At 40.7% G+C, this 20701-nt stretch overlaps 1 protein-coding gene across 20 annotated transcripts in view; it reads right to left on the bottom strand.

Annotated features, from left to right (window-relative positions):
- Nucleotides 1–1337: 1337 nt before the first annotated feature.
- The window catches only part of RC3H1 (ring finger and CCCH-type domains 1), a 62227-nt gene continuing 42863 nt past the window's right edge, over nucleotides 1338–20701 (bottom strand). For 7 of the 20 annotated variants that reach the window (XM_083846162.1, XM_083846165.1, XM_083846147.1 and 4 more), the window contains exons 11-20: nucleotides 20277–20494; nucleotides 19028–19401; nucleotides 18516–18647; nucleotides 17761–17931; nucleotides 15284–15494; nucleotides 14060–14150; nucleotides 13796–13931; nucleotides 11616–11786; nucleotides 10903–11018; nucleotides 1338–9934 (exon numbers count right to left, since the gene is read on the bottom strand). In XM_083846162.1, coding sequence (XP_083702288.1) covers nucleotides 9781–9934; nucleotides 10903–11018; nucleotides 11616–11786; nucleotides 13796–13931; nucleotides 14060–14150; nucleotides 15284–15494; nucleotides 17761–17931; nucleotides 18516–18647; nucleotides 19028–19401; nucleotides 20277–20494 — 1774 coding nt within the window. In that variant the 3' untranslated portion in view covers nucleotides 1338–9780. The remainder of the gene's footprint in view (nucleotides 9935–10902; nucleotides 11019–11615; nucleotides 11787–13795; nucleotides 13932–14059; nucleotides 14151–15283; nucleotides 15495–17760; nucleotides 17932–18515; nucleotides 18648–19027; nucleotides 19402–20276; nucleotides 20495–20701) is intronic. The other 13 variants (XM_083846150.1, XM_083846152.1, XM_083846148.1 and 10 more) reach the window with 8 other exon arrangements.

Below are 20701 nucleotides of genomic sequence, written 5' to 3'. Positions count from 1 at the left end.
GCAGCGGTGTCTGGGCTATCCCTAAGGAAGCATCCAAAATGCCAAGTGCCTTAGAACAAATCCCTGGCTGCCTGATGGTGCTAGGGCAAGGACTTGTTTTCCCAAAGCTGCAGAGGGGTCCCAGCTCACACCGAGCAGCCACCAGCTGCCCAAACCCTGTGACACTACAGTGCGGGCAGCCTGGGGCAAGGGGGAATCAGGCACCTGCGGCCTCTGCCCCACTCGCAGGCAAGAGCTGTGGAGCCAGAGCTGCACTCACGGGGCAGGGAAAGCACAAGACGACTACAGCCCAGCCAGGGATGTCATGCCAGGGTGCTGCTGCCTTCCCTGAGTGCCCTCGGCACAGCACACCGCTCCCTGCCAGCTCTGCGGGAGGATCACGGGCTCTGCTTTTCGCAGAAAAGAGCCCTGAGCTATTGAGAGCGGCAGGGAGAGGTATGTTTTCTGAACGTGCTCGCATGACCCTTGTTTTGGAGAAGCTGAAAAGAACCTAGAAAGAAACAGCCATTAAACATACCTGAGAGGTAAGCAAATCCGCATTGATTTTGGTTCGTGCTTTGAGTGCTCACTGCTGTTCTGTGGTGGTGCACAGGGAAGAAACGCACTGAGCAAGACGGGACGAGGAAATCATCCCATGTTCTGGGCCAGGCTTTGCAGCTCACTCCTCTCCTGGTATCCCCACCCAAAAGGTGGGAAGTTTTTCCAGCAGCCGCCATCCACTAGGACCAGCCTCCCCTCCTGAGTCAGAGCCGCTCCTTTCCAATGGGATCAGACCCTCCACAGCACTGCAGATGTTTTTTTGGAAACCAACTGCTTGACAGAAATTCTGTGGTTTTTTATTTAAGCCCCGAGTGTCCTGCAACTCTCAGACCAGTGGGAGAATGGGAAAGAAAACCTTCACCAGTAGCAACACCCATTTTTCTGCTGGATTGCTAGCTAAATACACCTCCCTGTATAGGAACTGAACATTTCGAGTCCTCCAGTGAGGAAGCTCTGCTGTGTGAAGTGTGAGGGGCCCTAACAGTGATGACAGGCTTCGGGCTAGCGAAGCGAGCACTTCATGCTGGATCTCTCCAAGTAGCAAAGGAGATTATTTTGAATATTCTTTCCTGTTTGAGGGAGCCGCCTGGCTTACACCAGCAGAGCCACCAGAGCGCAGACCAGACCCCAAGAGAGGCACACGGCTTCTCTGCTATTCAGCATCTCTCGTGCTCCAGCACGGCAGAGAATAAACACGCCTTGGTCTGAAGGAAGCCTTCAATTGTCAGGACATCACATCCCGTTTCAAAGAAGGTACATTCATCCGAAACAGAAAATGACAGATATTTCAGTGTTCACCATTAATTTATCATTTAATATAAATGCTGACAGAAAAGCAGATACGACCTTGTAGACACTTTCATCTATTTACAAACCAAGTAGCGAATCACCACCTTTCCACTCAATAAAGTATTTGTTTGTTGAATCTGCAACTCAAAGGACCCTTACATGCTATGTGGAAGCAGGGTGAGGCTGAGTCAGCTTTAGGAGGGAGAAAAACACAGGGAAGAGAGAAAAGGAAATCACATTTTGACATATGGCTTTTTCTACATAACCACCATGCACACACAACAGGTCTCCGCTTCCTCGTTCTTTAATAAGAAGTAACACTGTTGGCTCTACAGGTTAAAAAAGAAAGGAGGAGACAAAGTCTGCCTTTTGGATCTCTGGATCCTCTTGCCTTTTGCCTCCTTCAATCTGCTCTGTCCCACTTCAGCACAATACCTAACGGCTTTTCTTTCACATTTTAAAAAGTCTATTGCAGGAGTAAAGACACAGGGAGTCAGATAGAGTGAACTCTTCTACTCTTTTTGTCATCTCAGAGACTTTCCAACAGGCAGCAAAGCCTCTAACATTTCAAGGAAAGACATCCCAATGCCTTACAGGCCTCAGTGTCTCCCCACGACTAGACCTGTATGTACAAAGCTTCAAATTTCCCCTGAACTTGCAAAGAATTCAGTTTATAGAATTCTTGTCAAACATCTTACTTAATCTCTACTCCTACTAAAAGTGTTCTGGTAGTTACAAGCAATACGTATTCACAACATCACTCCAACAGTCAGCCATCCCCATAAGGCTCAAGATTTTTTTTTTTTTGGATGGGGAAGAAAAGCAGGAAAGAAAGAAAACAGCTGGAGGAGGAGAAAAGCAAGAAAAGAACCAGTTCAATAAACAGAAATAATGACATTTTGTTTAGCATTGATTTATGAGAACAGCAGACAGGGAATTTCACTTAACCAATATCCTAAATTAATTCAAGAAATAGTTCATAACCTGACTCAACAAATCTCACGGTCTCCTTTATTACCTAGACTATCCTTTTTATTTATTTATTTTTGTTGTTAAATATACCTCTGCAGGGCACAATCACATACAATCAATACGATTGGAAAATTACATGAGCTCTATCCCAAGCATATATGCACCAATGTTAAAAAGTTATTTAAAAAACCAACCAAACAAACAAAAAAATAAACTCCACCCAAAAAGGTGATAATGACTGTAGAATGTCTCGGGGAGACTTGTACAGAACTAATAAGATCAAAGAAAACTAGGCTTACAAAAACAGGAGAAAAAAATGTCATCTATAGAGAAATCCCACAACTGGAAGCAGACGATTTCAAAGGGGGGGGGGGGGACCGTCACAGAGCAGATCCCGTAACTCTTCCTCCCTCCTCCCACGCATGCCTTGCCTCACCTCTTCTTCCCCATAGCAACAAACACAATGGGGAAAGAGCTCTCGACACTATGCTACCGGTTATAGAAAACGGGGAAAATAATCAAGCTCCAGTACAGTTGCTAAGCTGACTTCAGGGAACGCTTCTCTTAGCATAGAGGCTGTTTACACAGCAAGCAGAGGCCAAAGGCATAACGGGAACTTCTTAAAATTAGAAAAACAAAGTCATTTGGTTTGCTAGATTTGCCCATGTTAGAGCAGCTTCCCTTAGGAGAGGCTGTGGATTAAAGGTACCAACTGGTAAACTGTGCAGCAGCTGCGATGTGAACAGTGTTCTCTTCTGTCTCTAGTTGCTTTATACATTTATAAAGTGCTGCTACCAAGATTCATTTTAAAAAGCTAGAAATAAAGAGGTCAGTGCACACGTCCAGTTGTGGGATCCATCCAGTACACAACCTGGTTTGGATGCCAAAGACTTGTGAGTACTGTCTGCCACAGAGTTAGTAAATCCATTTAACATTACAAAGAAGCAAATAATTTCTTAAACATCGAATACTCCACAAGACTTTTTTTTCCTTACAGATATATTTTTGCCCATATACATTTCATATGTAATCCCATCATCTTTTTTTAAAATTATTTTCAGAGACACTGCACCACCTGTTGTTTCTATCTTTCCCAAGACTGTGTTTTCTTAAATTGAAACTGATAATGTGTGTTCCTAAAACTTTCATTTGTTTCCTGGAATATGAAAACTTCCAACCTGTATGTCCAAAGATACTCACTTTGTTGGATGAAGTTAGGTACCTGAACGTTCCAAAATGTTGAACACCTGGCAATTTGCACTAAAATCATACATAAACTCACCGAAATTACAAAGATTGCCTGGGAAAAACAATTAATTATTTAGGTTACTAAGCTACAGACATCCAATTTTCATTACTGTGGTCACATACTTTAAGCTTCAAATGACTAGGATGTTCCTGATGCAGAAAGAAGAGGATACAGACAAATCCAAATTCCCACATGCTCTTTTTATTGGGAATTTCCAGAAAAAGCTGCACCCTCTTAACTTACCGTAGTGTTCAGAGAGTTTTGCAGAATGATATTACACTTGCCATTTAAAAAAAATAAAAATCATTATTAAATTAAGTTTGCTCTCCTTTCCCTGCTAATCAAGGCTCTACCTGCATGACAAGAAGTGCCTTGAAGACTGTGACAATACCGAACAGTTACGTTCTTCTTCCTACACAAGAATAAAGACCACATGTTAACTGTGTAAACAGACTTGACTGGGATAACATTCCCCCAAATCGCTTACTTATGTAACTTGAACTTACTCTTCAGCCTCTTTCATCCTCCTTTTCGTAGGAAATAATGCAGTTGATAACAGCTGAGTATGAAAAAGAGAATCCCCAATGAGGTTTGACATTTTAGACTATATTTGATCTGAGAAAGATCAAATTGAGCTACATAGCCTGTGTGCTCACACACTGCAAGTACCAGCCATCTGACTTCCAGCACCTTAAGAGGTGGCTCAGAAGAGCTGTTTCACTTTCCTCAAATTCAGAGTTTACATGCAAGCAAGGCAGATGTTCTTCCAGTTCATTTCTAAATTCCTATTTAGACAACCCAAGAACTTTGTTTCCTTTTTTTGTCCAGGAAATTGAACTATTATCACACAGAACACTAAGTTGCTGACACACTTTGTTTAAAAAAAAAAGTCAGTGCTACCAGCATTGGAAGTGTGTGTTTTCTAAATGTGACAAAATTTGAGTATGACAGTAAGATCACGCCACAGTCAGCCTTGCTGTGTTCCTTCTAGGTATTCTAAGACTACAAATACGTCTTCAAACACACAGACATACATCAAACTTGCATACTGCTGATGTGTTTTTTGTTTGTTTCCCACTTTAGAACAGAGAAGATGAGTTGGCACTCCTGCTGTTGAGCCTTCTGATTATTAGCACTGAATTTCTTGGATCATACAAGCGGGTCTGAAACAGCTAGTTTGTACTGGGGTTCTTCAGCAAACTACTCTCTAACCCACTTCATTATAGTCCAGATTATAAATGGAAATAAGCAATTATGCTACTCAGATTCCTCTCTGAACCTCAAAACCTTAATAACAGTCTGCAAGAGTTTAAGTTATATCAAGGAAGGGAAATGCAAGTGACTTTTTGTATTACCAATGAAAAGCTTCATTCCTAATCTTTTCTAAAGAAGAATTTGCCCCACCTTACTCAATTCTTGCCATCATGAGACAATGTCATCATACGAGTTTGCTTCTTCCACATCTAATTTAATGTAATGGTAGTTTGACATATCTTTTCAGTTCCAATGGGCTTAACAGTCACATCTGCACCACACATTTATCTTTTTCCATAATTGTAGAGATTTAAAATCAGTATTCAAGTCAATTTAGATTGAAACTAAGACCAGGCTTCTTTGACAATATAAAACTTCTGTTCCTTCTCCCTCTCTAGATGAGCCACTCCATCAGCTGGGGGAGTGCACGTGAGACTAAAAACGTGTCAGAATACCCCAGATACATCTCAGTACATTGCAAATTGCATGACTACATGGAATGACTTTCCACAATTCAATGCATGGATAAGGCTTGACAATCAGGAACTTTAAAAAATTTCTATTAGGATAATACAGTCAATTCACAAAACCCTACAAAGACTTGACAATCAAATGGCTACACCAGGAAAAAAAAAGTGTAAAGCACAAGTCTTTGGCTCTCCTTTAAAGAAAAACAGCAGTTTACCATGTTTATACAGATCCCCCGTTTGCCTACCAGTAGGGGCAATATCACATTTGTGCATCACTGAGTAATAACACCATTAGAAAAGGCAACTTCACAGAAGTTATTGGCTAAGCGAATTCATTTGAATGCTCTGTTTTGAGGCAGCAAGCTGTCACTGTTACACAATCAGGGAGGGTGAATGGGAAAGCCACAGAAGGAAAGAAAGGAAGGTACAGACAAAAGGGAGAAAATAAGGCTCAGAGGAAACTAGACAAAAGAAATTGAGAAGAAAAAGGACAACAGTGCTGCAAGTTTTGAAAGGTGCTCTGATCTAAAGAAAAAAAGAGCTACTCTAAAATGGGATAGGATACACCAATACACAAAAGGGGCAGATGAAAACGTGGAGATTTCTCCTATTTAAAGAAGTAGGGCATAAGAGAAGAAGCAGAGATGGTTAAAAGGGAAGAAGGAAAATAACACTACAGAATAAAACAAACCACTTCTACAATGACCGAATCACTGTTTGACATACTAAAGCTTAACCTAACACCTGAAGCTTCCCATTCTGAGGGGTTTGTCCGTGCTGGGGCTGGAACTCAGGTATCAGCAAGTGTTCAAAGGTGTCTACTGCAGTACAAAATTCAGCCTACCTACTAAATGACGCAGTAGTGCCCTAACGGTATTGTAGCATTGTTACTTCTTGCCCCAGTAGAAGGGACTGAGCCACTGTCTAGGTGAGACCAATTTCACTGAGGTAGACACTATTTCTGTACAGCCAGGGCCATGATAGGACCTAGCAATACAGAGTTGCTCCAGAAGTGCTGTAACCACAAATGCTTCCCTTACATGTACTATCAGTGGTACTAGCATGCTTTTTCATAAAAAGCAAAAATTTACATGCAGCTTTCAGAAAGACTTAAAAGCATGCACTGTATTTTTGCTGTTTGACTTTAGTCAACTCAGCTTTTCCAGGGAAGCAAGAAAAACGTAGGAGGAGGGGGAAAAAAACCAAAGCCAAAAATCAATATTGTTGGTAGATATTAAACAAACTGTTTAACAAGCCGAACTATAATACTGGGCAAACAGGCCATTCACCTGGACACATTGATCACAACAAGGACACTACGCACAAAGTACAGCACGGAGAGCTGGACAAAGGAAAAAAACAACAGTAAGGTCTCCCTTCTAATCCAAAGGTTTTGGAAGCATTCACCATATGTAGGCCAGCAAAGGCAATCTGAATAGCTTCACTATTAATAGAATACCTCCCAAGAGCAGAAGTGGAGAGAAGGGGGGGAAAAAAAGGTAACTCAATCAGGAAAGGAAAATAGCTGGCACAAGTAATAAAAGGTGAAAAGTATTTTGCCCCTCCACACTTTTCTTCCTAGTGTTGAAAATGAATCTGTAGTTTCAAACTCATCATAACCATTTTTGAAAATTCAGTTTACATAAACTGAATTCAGGTTACATAAAAAACCACTGCAATAAAAGAAAAGGTACATTCTGGGCTTGTCCTCCTAGATGCAAATATTGCACTCATTATCTCAGCTAAAACGAGCTCCCTGTGTTAATAAAGACACAGCAGAAGAAGAGTTAAAACCAACGAGGAGGCGGCTGACCTGACGGTGGTGCTCTGCGCTTAAGGATGGGAGAACGCAGCATGGTGCCCGTGGCAGCTGAGTGGTGAGCGCGCTGCCAGGGGAACCCGCTACTCGTTGCCAAGCCCAGGGCGGAGGAGGGAGGAACAGACCTGACAGGCTCAAAACTGCATCAGCCCAGTTCTGCTCGGCTCCTAAGGGAGCGGCTGGAATGGTAGGAGATATAGATGGATGGGGGCAGGCGAAGCTGTTCTAGTGCAAAGACGATTCTTCACTGAAAGTTAAAGAGGGATTAAAAAAAAAAAAAAAGCAAGCTTCAAAACTACTCTTAGCAGTTAAGAGGCCGAAGTTCAACTAAGAGAGAAATAAACCTGTGTAAAGACATATAGAGAATGTGGGTGTGTGCTGAAAAATGCCTTTATTTTCATTCAGTGCTTCTACCTCCCAGACATTTGATCACAACAGCTGCGCTCATGCGAAAAAATTCTTAAAACATACCCAATATATATACAGATATAACTACGTATATATGTATATATATATATTTATATATAAATTTTTATTTAAATAAAAAAGAAAGCTCGAATCCCAAGCCAATATGTGTATCAAATCCTTGACCAGCCAGGTCTGTAGGGCATAATCAAATTCAATGTGAAATAGTATACAAACGCGGTGCCTTGACTGGGCAAATTAAATAATTGCTACTCAAAAGAGTCTTCTGTTTGGACTCTCCTACTGGTAGGCAATAGTGGGACTGTATCCCCTCCCACCCCCCATTTTGTTTTATTTAACAGTATGATGAATGCAAAGCTTAGCCCAAGGTAGCTATGACCTCAGCAGGAGTTAAGGTTAAGGAAAAAACTAAAAACCAAGAAAATTATTAACTCTTGCTTTACCCAACCAAAGCAATGCAGTAATTTATTACATAACCAGTGCTTTCTGATTTAGTAGTCTAACCCAGAAAGAAAAAAATGAGAATGGGCCAAGAAGATGCAGAGGGAGCAGCACTTTAAAATTAATCTCCACAGAGTTCTTTGCATACAGGGTCTCACCCCAGTGCATGCAGATAAGTCAAAAAAATGTGCAGCAAGAACAATTTTTTTAAAAAATTTTTTAAAGAAAACAGATCTAGAAAGGCTTACAGTTTTTCCAACTTAAGCTTAAAAAGCCAAACTTGCTTTTCACTATTATTGACAGGATCAATGCTGAAGCTTACATGGCATTTTTGATGCAACTTTCCTCCTGTGAAACAGGAATCTAGGAAAGACTCTGTGCAGCAGTGACAGATAACCTGCAAATTGATTCTGAGGCATCTGATTTTGATACACACAGACCCTAAACAATGGGAACCTTAAAAGAGAAAAAAATCTGGTTTTGAAAGATAACTATCACTTATGTGCACAAATCAAAGATGACTTTCTGTCAGAAAAAGGCTCTTACAACAGCATTACAACTAATTAACTGGTGTACCATTGAACAGAAATAAGAAAACTATCAGGTCATAGAAGAAGTTATGATGTTTTGATAGTAATTAAATAGCTGTGAAGAAATAACAAAGGCAAGAGTTGCTGAGAGAGCGGCACACTTTAAAGATCTTCAAAAAGCAGAGGTCAGAAAGCCCCTTTGAATTAACCTAATTGTACAGACTTCGGGTATGCTTGTTTTAAAGGCCCAATGAAAATGGGAAGCAAAACAACAACAAAAAAAACAACAACAAAGCAACAAATGCTGGACGATCCAGCACAGTTGAGCAACTCATCTGCCGTTAACATCCTTTCAGCAACTGCACAGCCTTGTTTTCCTTGTTTGCTATTTCTAGAGATTATGCCTTGCTTGTGCTGCACAACCTTCACTGGTTACTTAAGCCTCTCTACCCCAAGCCCCAGCTAACCAGCTTCAGAAATACCCATGTTGTAGTAGACCAGTCTGCATTCAGCTGATCTCCTTAGCCCCAACAGAAAACAACATGCCAGCAACCTCTAAATAAAATAATGTGTATTGGACACTTCCTCTGTTCTCATTTTAATCACACGTGCTGTGATGGGGCTTACACTATGGACTGCACTGGTTGCATTGTAAAGATTCTGTCATTTGTACTTTTAAGTTATTTAAACAAGAATAGGTCTCGCAAAACCTAGGGTTCAGTTCCTAGCTACAAGGGGAACATTTATTTTAAGAATTAAATTTGCTGCACATCTTTTGACACTGCAATTCACAGCTACTCTCCAACCCTAATTCCTTGTTTACTCTTAGATCATACAAGGAAGTGGCCAGGTTGTTTTATTTGTTGAGAAATTAAAGTGATAACGAACTATGCACTGGCTATGTAATAATACCAAAATAAAAGAAAAACCTACTTCATTAAGATCATACAATTAATCAAACAGAGTATATATATAATATCTTTTTTTTTAAGCCCTGGGACCCAAGGCGTCCAAAGTTATTAAAATAAAGTTCATTCACAGAACAAAAACAAATTTAATTTGAATCGCTTGCAGATACTGCTAATTTTCATTTTTTTTAATTAAAAAATGCGTTAATGTGAACTATGTGCAGGATTTGTTTCTAGTAGTTGTGTTTGTGCACATTGCCTCTGGACCTGCTGCTCTGCTACTGCTGTTACTCCTAGGTTTCTCCAATCACCCCTGGAAAAAAACGTGATGGAAGCTACCAACACCCCAGCAAAAGAAACTCTGGGGTATGCTGGCCTCACTTCATGGAGCAGATGTGGGCGTAACTCCCACTCTCTGGGAGTCGTGGTTGTCTCCTCCTCCCTCTGGGTCCTCTGACAGGCTGAGAGATGCTGTCTTGTTTGACAGGAGGCCGATGTTCTCTTGTGTCAAGGCGGATCCATTTGGAACATCACTGCTGAAAGAAAGTTGCAAGGAGAAAGGGGATGGGGGTGAAGAGAAATAATTACTCGAGTTTTTTTTTAAAAGCAAAAGAACTTCAATACTTGCTGCTGTAGCACTTCAATAAACAGTTCTGAACACATGTAGGCATGTAAAGACAAGCCTTATCCAATAAACAGGTCACCTCCTATGCTTCAGATACTTATCAGAGAAAAAAGAAATAAGGCTAATTGCAGAGCAGAACTCAAGGACTGGTTATAAGAAGCGTGGACTTCATAAGCTATTGAGATGGATACATTTCCTGAATAAATACACTTTCTGAATAAATATGCAGATTCCAAACCGCTCACGTGAAGTTTTATAAACTTGACTTAATGAAACATCTGCAGCACTTGAGCCTTTCTGTTTAAGTGTAACTGAGGTAGCTAACAGAAAACAGTTGCTGCACGGACTCCCAGCGTTGCTAGCCAACAACTTATTTCATGTAAGTACGAAATAAAAAGATTAAAGTAATCCCAGCATCTGTGGAAAAAGTTACTGCCTACCAATAAAAGTGAACTTTGTTTCAAAGTTACAATATACCTTCCTAGACAACATTCACATTACAAACCTTAGCTGGGTGGAATAACTTCCCTCTGCATTTCTAACATTTCTTTGAAAATAAAACAGCAGATAAAGCTTTCTTTATTTATAGTTGTTGTGCATCTCCTACTTCTCCCTACTAAACATCCAATACGGACTAGATGGACTTCTGGTCTGACAAATACGTCATTGTTTCTGCTGTATTAATTGATATACAGCTACCTGTCAGCTGCAATTCAAACAAGCACTGTAAAACCTTGATATGTGTGATCTTTTTCTAGTAGGTGCTTCCATATCAGAGATGATGTAAGGCAAGGGGTATTATTTATAGATCAGAGATTTCCCCTGGTTAAGTCATTCTCTTGTTGTGCAAAGGAAGATTGAAGACCCATGTTCACTAACCTGAATGTTAGTGCGAGGTCCTCAGCTGGAACCTTGCTTTGCGGTTCTAATTGTCCATTTTCTGTCTGTTTAGTGGTGCCCAGTTTGTTTTTCATATCCAGGGAAGACTGGCTCTCCTTTAGAAAAAAAAGGAAGAAAAAAGAACTTTAACAGTGTTAAAAGAATTTGAGACTTCTTTCTTTGGGACCAATGATGAAAGCCTGTAAATTGGAGTTGTACAGTGTAGCCCACAAAAGCCATGAGACAAGAGACTTGCTAAGACACATTCATCCTCTCAGGACACGGTATTTCCTGAAAGGAAGGGATAATTCTTGTAACAAAGAGCAAAGACCACAGACTGTAACAGCACACAGACTACTGAATGCTAGACTGTACCTGCAGAAGATGTTTTCTGTATTAAAGCAGTTTACACAACTCATGGCACGGTGACCTTGGAGACAACTCAAGGCTTTCAACAAACTCAATGCCACACTTATTTTCAAACAGCAACAAAATAACAGCAGAGTATTTTAACTTGTCTCCAATTCAAGTTCTTCACAAAGAAGAATCAAGAAACTTCTCTAGAAGTTTTGAAGAAGAGAGAAGTGAAGAGGGAGATGGGGGACTCCACCTGTGGTCATCTAGCAGAGAGCCTTTTGCCAGGGCAGAAGGGTTGCAGCCATCTACACGGCCCTCTGCTCCACCTCTCTGCCTCCCAGCCCCGCAGCACTCACCATGCTCAGCTCACGGGTTCTCTTCCCAATTTCCCTTTCCACCTGGTGTAGCTCCAAGCTCAGCTGCTCACTTGAGATCATCCCAGGCCACTTGGGAGGTGGGGGTGGGGGCTGTGGTTGGCCTGCCAGGGTAGTCGCCTCCCTCTGCAACAGCAGCCTGTTACTACCAGCCTAAATACATAAAGCCAAGCACATACACAACTGAGCACACAGCATGCCGAGCACAGAAAGGGCACTAGGCCATAACTCTGGAGTATTGCTTATTTGCAAAACTGAGGCCCTCTCTCTCCATGCTTAAAAAGGTCCCAATTGAAATCACTTCCAAGGCAAGTTTAAACATACTTTTTTTTTCCATGCAGCCAAGTCTTTTCGTTTTTAAACAAGCAACATGAAATAGCATCTACTGTAATGCATTTACATGGATTTTTCCTGCATGCCCCTTCCTTCCCGAAACTAAGGTGAAGCACATGAGCAAAACCACTACTCTTTTGTGAGCTACTTGTTGAATAAAAGATAACAGATAAGCAAACCTGCTGCTTTGTTTTATACTAGTAGAATTTATCAAAGCTCTACGTTAGAGTTCAGTATTAGTACAAGTCACAAAATGCTGTGAGAGAGGTGGACATCAATAAATAGCTCTCGACTGACCCAGATAAAGAAGCACAGGAACAAAGAGGGTCAAATGACTACAGTCCCTTGCAAGTTACCAGCAGCCAAGTAAAGGCAGTAACCATGTCAGGCACTTAAAAAAACCTGGAAACATCTGGGAATCAGTTCCTTAAGTTTGTGCTCTGCATTTAAACACAGAAAACACTATCTACTGCTCCATGCAGCCAAACGTCTGGCCGGGCTAAGAAGTAGAAGTGCTCATTTGTTTGATAAGAAAGCAAGATTATCTAGTTCTTTATGCTCAGACTGATTTTGGTGATTGTGACAACCTTCTAACAGGTAAATTAATAAAGCCTTCTGGATTTCAAATACCTAGTTGCATCTTCGAACACAAGGGACAAATTGAAAGCTGTTGTTGCTCAAAATAACTGACAAGTTCCAACAAATTATGGCAAACCAAAGTTCAAACCTAACTATGTAGGATTTAACGCTGACACAATTACAATAATAATGAGGAGGAGAAGCAGGCCACTTCGGGTTGTTGAAACTTTTCAATACTCTTCTGTTATGGCAAAGGCAGGCATGCAAAATTTAAAACAATTCCTCCTTTGGTTCCCAAACAAGGACACAAGTTATACTCCAAGTAACTAGTACTTTTAACTGTTGTTGTCACTTCAAATTTGTTAGCTATTAAGACAAATTTGCAATAATCCCTCTGCCATAACACAAGTTATCAGGTAACTATAGCTTCAGTGGAAGCTGCTGTCCACCATTTATAGCAGTTCCTTCCAGGAAAACACTAATACGACTAGTGGCTGAGGCATCTAGAATATTTTTTTTTTGTAGACAGAGAACATTTACTGATTTTTTTTTTCCTAGGAAAGGAAAAAAGTGCAACTAAAGCTTTAGTACATCCATTGTTTTACAATGCCTTGACATTTCTCCTATTTCTCACAAAATATAAACAAAAGTATCAGCTCATTAATTCTTTTACAAATGCAGACTCCCATCTTTCCTCGTTTTTCAAGTGACTACATTTGTTCTAAACAAGGAGACAAAACACTGAGCTTTTAAGTTTTCAAGCTAAACATCTTTAATATCCATTTTCTTTACTCTTGTGACTTATGCCGTTTAGGAAGAAACAGGCACAACACAAAGCCAAACATTGAACAGATAAAGGTCAAAGCTTTCTGTACATAAAATCAGACATTTTCAATGGCAGTGAAGCCAAGAAGAACAGATACTCATTTCAAAAAAGTGTGCCTCCTCTGAGTTAACAGGTGAACAGAGAGAGGGAGCAAGAGAGATAATGAAAGCAAACATGAGTAAGCACAGTGCAGATTCAAAAATGGTGTTGATTTCCATAATGCGAAGAGTAGGGAAGTTTCTGCTGCTAAGCAGACAAGTTTACACTTGTACCATAGCTCTGATGACTGGCATCAGAGGATTAAATATCGCTACCGAGTATTATTAGAGTCAGAGAAGGATTATCAGCATATGTAAAGTAGCTTTGTTAGCTTCATCTCTCTCTCTCTCTTCCACTCCTTAACACCCTTACGAATGGTACCAACCTCTAGTCCTCGCATTTGTGTCTGCTGGCTAATCTGGTGGTCCACTTGCTGCAGCTCCATGCGCAGCTGCTGCTCCCGCTCAGCTGAAGGCAACTGTTTTCCATGACCAGCCACATCTGACATGGACAGTCTCTCCCTTTGGGATCACAAAAATAATCAAAAGTAAGGAGATTTCAAAAAATATTTCCTCAGCTGCCACAAGAAGAGAAAAAATGAAGATCTAGACAAAGGCAAAGAAAAAAAAAACAAACAAAACATTCCTACCTGTCATTGAAACGTCCCTGAGAAGGTATATTTTGATGGGGAGAATAAGGAGAGCCTCCCCAGCCACCGTGAGTTCCATAAGGACTGTAGTCTGCAAGTGAACAGAAAGAAAGTCATGTTGCAATCCTACAAAACTGTCCCTCAACACACAGAACAAGACAGACATTAGAAAATAATCAAGAAGGCCAGCTCTCAAAGAGTACAGAAGTCTAATATTTCTGCTTCTGAAATGAACACAAAAATACAGCATGAGAAGTCACACATGCGTAAGACAAGACTCTTCCTATACGTGCAACAAGAGTTGCTACAGAGTTTCTCAGTGGAAAAAGAACAGCTTCAGCATCTCCAGAGTCTACAAGTTTGTGAAGGACTTCAGATGTTCAGGTCACTAGGGGAAAAAAATCTGACAGCCACTGTAAGAACAATCATTTTTATTACCCAAGTCCCTAAAATGCCTGAGTGTTGATTGATAATTCTGCGATACCTAGTTAATATCAGTTTGAAGATTAAGCCTTCACAGAAAGCAGAGTTCTATCTGTGGTAGAAGTCTAGAAAGTTGTTGCTTGAATTAACCAAATGAGTTTTGTTTTTGTTTCCTGCAGTTAACACCTGAAAAATCTAGAAGGAAGTTTTGGGGAAATATCATTAGGGTTTTTCTTAAGATTATTCAGTACATCTCAAAAAAGAGAGCAGCTTTAGAGTAAGATGTACAGCCATACTACACCTGTTTAGAAAACAGATGCATAGAAAAAGCTTTCTAGTTTATTGGTTTTGCCTAACAGTACACAAAACTATAGCTGCATTAAGCCTGCAGCTGCAACTACCTATAAAGTATGAGTGCAGTACAGTACTTCATGTTACAATGGTTTTCCATTACATATCTGAGAAAGCGGTAGGTTTCTAGAAAGCTTTTAAATTTAAAGGAAGCTTCATCTGAGAGGGACCAGCAGAACAAAGTAATTTTTCCAGAACAGTGACACCAAATTACCAATGCATTACCTGTGCACAAACCTGTCCTTGGAACAGGAAGTCGTGGCAGCCTTTTTCTTTGGGCTTGTCAGTCTCCCATAGCCCTATCTACAGTTACTTTAGTGTCATACTATACATCTAATTTATATTTCTTAGCCAAGAAACAAGTTGATAGGGGCTGCCTCCAACTTGCACTACACTGTAGCACTGAAGAAAATAGCAACAACTTGCAAAATCCCAGAGCACACATCCTACCTGAAATAATCGATTTGGTGGAAGCTCCCTGAACCGCCATGGCCTGCATGGGACCAGAATTCTGGTACATCGCTTTGGAAGTACGAGAGATAGCCCCAAATCTCGACACAGTTGGTCGGTCTCCAAATGGAATGAGGTCATCATCGCCAGTCTCTGCTGCTCTTCTCTGCATGTCCAATCGTTGGTCACGCATGGCTTTACTATCTACATTCTACAAGAGATGGGAAAGGCAGTCAAGAACTTCATCAGAAGAGAACAAAACCACATTGCTTTTATAACAAGCTGGCACCAGTAGAGCAATCTCTCTCATATTCTCGATTCGTTTCATCCGTCAACTACATTTCCTGTTCTGCAGTTTGTAACTCCGTTGTTAAGAGTTCGCATCTCTTTAATGGCCTAACTTAAGCCAACCACTAGTACCACCACTGTGAAAGCTGCATGATTAATTCTGATCAAACCAATAGAAAGGAGCGGCAGCAAAAGAAAGTAAAGAGAGAAAGTTTACTTGAACAAGAGAGAAAGAACTCCAGAACAAAGCCAAAGAGGAGATCAGTAGGCATCATGGAGGAATATATATTCCTTCCACAGTCCAAAAGAAATTCCTCTGAAGCCCAGCGTTAAGGCCTGTATCATCTAACAGACTGCAGATGACTCAAAATGAGAATTATTCAGTAGAACACTTGCACTGGACACGTCCAATACATCTTCCCAGAGTCAGATTTTTCTTTAAGGAGTAGTACTGCTTGGAATGTCCAGCTTTCTAACTCAGAGTCACACACTCATGGGTCAAAAATGAACAGATAAACCCAACAGTTAAGGGTTAAAAATAACTTTGCTACGGTGCAAAATTAAATTAAAACTCTACAAGTTTTCAGTGGGTACAAGGACTGGTAGAAACAGACTAAGTAACATAGCTAATTAGGAATAAAGGGGTTGTAAACAGAAATCACAACTGAGCTGAAAACTAAAGAAACTTAACATGTTGAAATTGAAAGAAACGTTAGACAGCATCTACTTCAGAATTCTAAAAAAAACTTGTGCCATTTTAATCTTGAGCCTAGCACCATTTCTAATTTGCTAGCAAATGCTAGCACCATTTCTAATTTATTTCTTTTTACTGAGTGGGAAGGAAAGAAAGTAGCACCAGTTACAATGCCACCTGCATGAAATCCAACATAACATAGTCCCAGATGATACTACTCTTATCCTGAAGAAAAGGAATCTCACATGAACAATAAATAGAGGGAGAATTAATTCACTTGCCACCTGTAGAGAAGGTCTCCTGAATTTTTTTTTCTCCCCTGTGAAGAGACAAAAACCTGAAAAGCAGCAGAGGTCCCCTTTGTTTACCTGGGATAAAGCTCTGGGGCAGAATGTTAGCAGTGAAAAAGGAGGCTGCTTCTGCAGAACCACTTCTCTCAACTAAGTTACAGTTTGTTTGCAGTTGTCTTTCACTCTTACTGCTAGAAAAGAACTGTCTGTTGGTTCCTTGAAGGCTGCCACTTGAACAGCAGTTAGAAAATACTGAGCATAACCTCAGCTCTTCCTCAAGCTAACTGTGACAGTGTTATGACTAAAGCCAAATACGTTCTGCAGTACAGAGCAGTAGAGGCCTAGTAAAACTGAACCAAAGCTGCATATGAAATGACTTTTCTAGATGTTTTTTCCAGGAGAAAGCCTTCTTTTTGTTCCCAATTCCTACAGTTCCTTCGAGGCTTTCAAAGAAAGCAATTCAGCAGAAGCCAAAGAAGAAATAAAATGGTGGTGGTATTTCAGTCAGTGGGTTTTGTTTGTTTATTTCCTACATTCAAGTCCCCCAATAATGACACCCTAGCAGCCCTGCCTCTTTCTTTTTGCAGAACTGTCCTGGGAAAATAGCAGCTGCACAAAATAAGATTATATCCAGACACTCAGTTTTAGTGAAGGATGGAATATGCAGAACCTACAGTTTGAAATCATTTTCAGGAAGAATCAGTTTAGTGTTATGTTACGATTACACTTCTCTTGAAAAGTTCCAAGCAAGTTTAGGGTATTCTTGTGGTCACAAAAGATCATTTAAGTAGAAGCTAGTAGCACTGCTACCACAATCGCCATAAAATGAATTAATAGCACAAAGTCATGGTATCTTCCCATTACACAAAAAAGTACCGGGAGCAACAGATGGGGTGTGTCTAATTGACAAGCTGCCTGTAGAGAGTCATACTTGGATTTCTAGTAAGCATTCAAGTAAGCGCTCAAGTGGCAGAGTAGTAATACCGCATTTATATTCAGAACTTAAAAACAGCAACACAGATGTAGGACTGTTCATAACTTTGGAAGTAGAGCACTCTGTACACTTCCAAACATGTTCTTTGACTGCAACACATTTTTGAGCTTAAACACAATCACTGCCATCATCCTGGAAAGCAAATGAAAGAGGCCTTCCCAACTCACAGAAGTATAAATTTTACTCCTGTGTTCCCCTAATCCCCACATACCGCCATCTCCACGCTCCTTGCTGCCACAACATCTTTGGGTTTTGCATCTTTGGTTCCAATGTAGGAGCCGATGGTGTCACAGGACCAGGGAGAATACTGGCTGTAGTCATTTCCTTTGTACTTCCCAGCTACCTTCAGGTCTTCATCCAAGTACTGTACAAAAACAAAAATCTGGTTCTGTCAGTGAGGGGAAGAAGCATGTTCACAGCCACAGCTACTTAGTTCAACAGCAGGGAACTTGAAGAAAAACACCACAAGGATTTTTTATTGTTATTTTTTTTAATTTGATCCATTTGGAGTTGGACCACAACAAGCACAAAATTCCGATCACCTGGCTATGCTCCCAGTGCTGACTGTTCGCTTGGCCAATATGAGAGTGGTATTTTGACCTTGGATAAAAACAAAAAAAACACTTCTAGCAAGCTGTTATTTAATTCTAAACATGTCAGGAGTAAACGATGCGAAGTCCACTGGCTGTAAAGGCTGACTCCTTCAATTAATAATGGCTTGACCTCAATCTCTTGGTTGCACCAAAAGTAGATCACGTAGGATCAGTGGTAGATCACAGAACAGCCAGCCAGATTGGAGGCTGCACTATAAAGGCTTCCCACCCACAACACAAAATCTCTCCCCAAAAAGTTTTCCAACATCGTGCTGTTAAAATTTTCTTGTTATCTTCACTTCTCACCACATACAAACTCAACAGTATTCTCTAAACATGTTACTGAATCAGAATTTTGTCAAAATATGCTTACCTCCTCCGAATGAAAAGGATGAGGCAAAGTTGGTGAAGGTGCAAAAGGAGGTGGAGAAATCACTTTCCTCTCCTCTAGCTGGGCCATAATCTCCTTCCTTCGTCGGTGAAGTTCATCCAGGCTGGGATGAGGCTGAAACAGAGACAGAAATACATTACAAAACTTACGAGGTACTAATGTACACAATTACTACTTTAGAAAATGCTGTTTATCCAAACAAAGCATAACTGCTATGTGCTGCAAGAATAGGAAAATTATACTTATCTACTTCGAGCACTAAACTGGATCCTCCTTTTTTTGCACGTTAGCATCATTACAATTACTGAGTTGACCAGTAAGTAGATTGCCTTCCAGTTTTTGATCAGCTTTATCAAATGCACCCCCTTCTGAAACTTCAAACTTGTAATTCCTGACAAAGCCCATCACCTCACAGCAAAATTATTCAATTTCTCAAGTAGTTTATTTTTTCCTCTCAAAGACACAGCTACAAAAATGCCATTTGAAAACCATACCCTGTGGCATGAAGGTCTGATCTGACTGAGATGTGGAGCCACTGGGCAATAACCCTCTGTTTGCTGGTATCTGTCCCTGGATTCAGGTACGTAGGAGGGTACAGCTGCTTGGGGAATTTCAATAGGCACAGGGCTTCCTCGGACAATCTCCTCTCGTTGATATGGCTGCACAGGGGGGTACACACGACGGCTGTCATAGTGTGGTGGATATATGGGTTGTCCCATAGGAGGATACTGCTGCGGCTGTGTGTACTGTGAGCTCACCACACGATCCTGAAGGTAGGGTGGGTAATGGTCTAGATAAGGTGGACCAGGTTCAGGAGCTGATGGAGGAGGTCGCACAAAGCGAGACATGGTCTGAGGATAGTAAACTCCTAAAATTAGGCAACAAGAAAGAGACAAACAAGATACAGAACGTAATTATGACAACTGTTCATAGAAAGTAAAGATTTGTTCTGCCTCCTGGACAGCAGAAGTAAATTTTAATACTCTGAACCACCAATGACTTCTAAGATCGTACCTTCTAGTTATCTGAAGGTTTCAGTAATTTATCTGGCACTTCTGGATAATTCAAATACACGTACGGACACATGCACACCACTAACAATGAGCACATTCAATTCTGTGGACAACCGAGATCTTCTTTGGCACGCAGAAATCAAATATAAGCTTTGTTCCCCCAAAACGCTCTGCAACTTTTTTCTTTTTCTTCCTACTTCCTTTAGTCTTTCATTCCTTCTTTTCCTTTCATGTTAGCTTATCTTCACTTTGTCAGTTCTCTCTCCAGTCTTAGATTACATGACAAGCATCATTCTCTACCTTTATAATTGTGCCTTTTCTTTTAAAAATCCCCTTCATTATTTCCTTTCTCCATTTGGCCTCTTCATACTTGTAACTTTTCCCCTTATTTCCTTTTTATACTGTTTTCTTTTTGTGCGTAGCACTTTTATAATTTCACTTGTCTCTAACCATCTCATGCATGTGCAGATAGTTCTGAAATACCCATACACTTTTCAATGAGTACTTTTACCCTGCAAGCATAAACCCTTCTGCTGATTATGCATTATTATGCATTTTCCCTGGGTCAAACTGAACTGAGGGCTACCATATTAGCTCCCTGTTCTAGCCCACTGTTTGGAAGAACTGAAGAAAGAAGCATTTACTACGCTAGATAGGTACAAACTTCTAAAGCAAGTGAGAACAGAGTCTTCAGTCAAAAACTAGATAGAGAGCTTGGTCTCAAACTCACCTTGTTGGTATGGTGCTGGCTCAAACGGTGGGGCAGCTCCTCTGTGATCCTGATAAAACATATCTGCTTGCTGAGTACTATACAACTGGGACCCACGCGGTACCATTTGCAACTGCTTGGTGACAGACACTGAAGGCAGATCTGTTGGCGCCCGAGCAGGCACAGGATGAGGGTTCACTGGTAAGGCAGAAATAGAGCTCTTGGGGACAGATTCCAACCTAAAAAGTAGAAAGATGACACTGCACATTAAGGCCTGATATAGCACACTGGTTCTTTGTCTATATTCCACCTTGTGAAGACTTTCATCATGTTCTCCAGCTAAAATACAAGCAAACAGGGATATAAAGCAGTTTACAGCTTTAACTTTAGTTTTCTACTGCACTCTACCACTACAAAACATCAACCCCCCCCAGCCCCTAAACTAA

The sequence above is a fragment of the Anser anser genome (assembly GCF_964211835.1).
Source record: "Anser anser genome assembly, chromosome: 8".
NCBI lineage: Eukaryota > Metazoa > Chordata > Aves > Anseriformes > Anatidae > Anser > Anser anser.
Note: the sequence above shows the minus strand (reverse complement) of the source record. Positions and strands in the feature narration are given on the sequence as shown.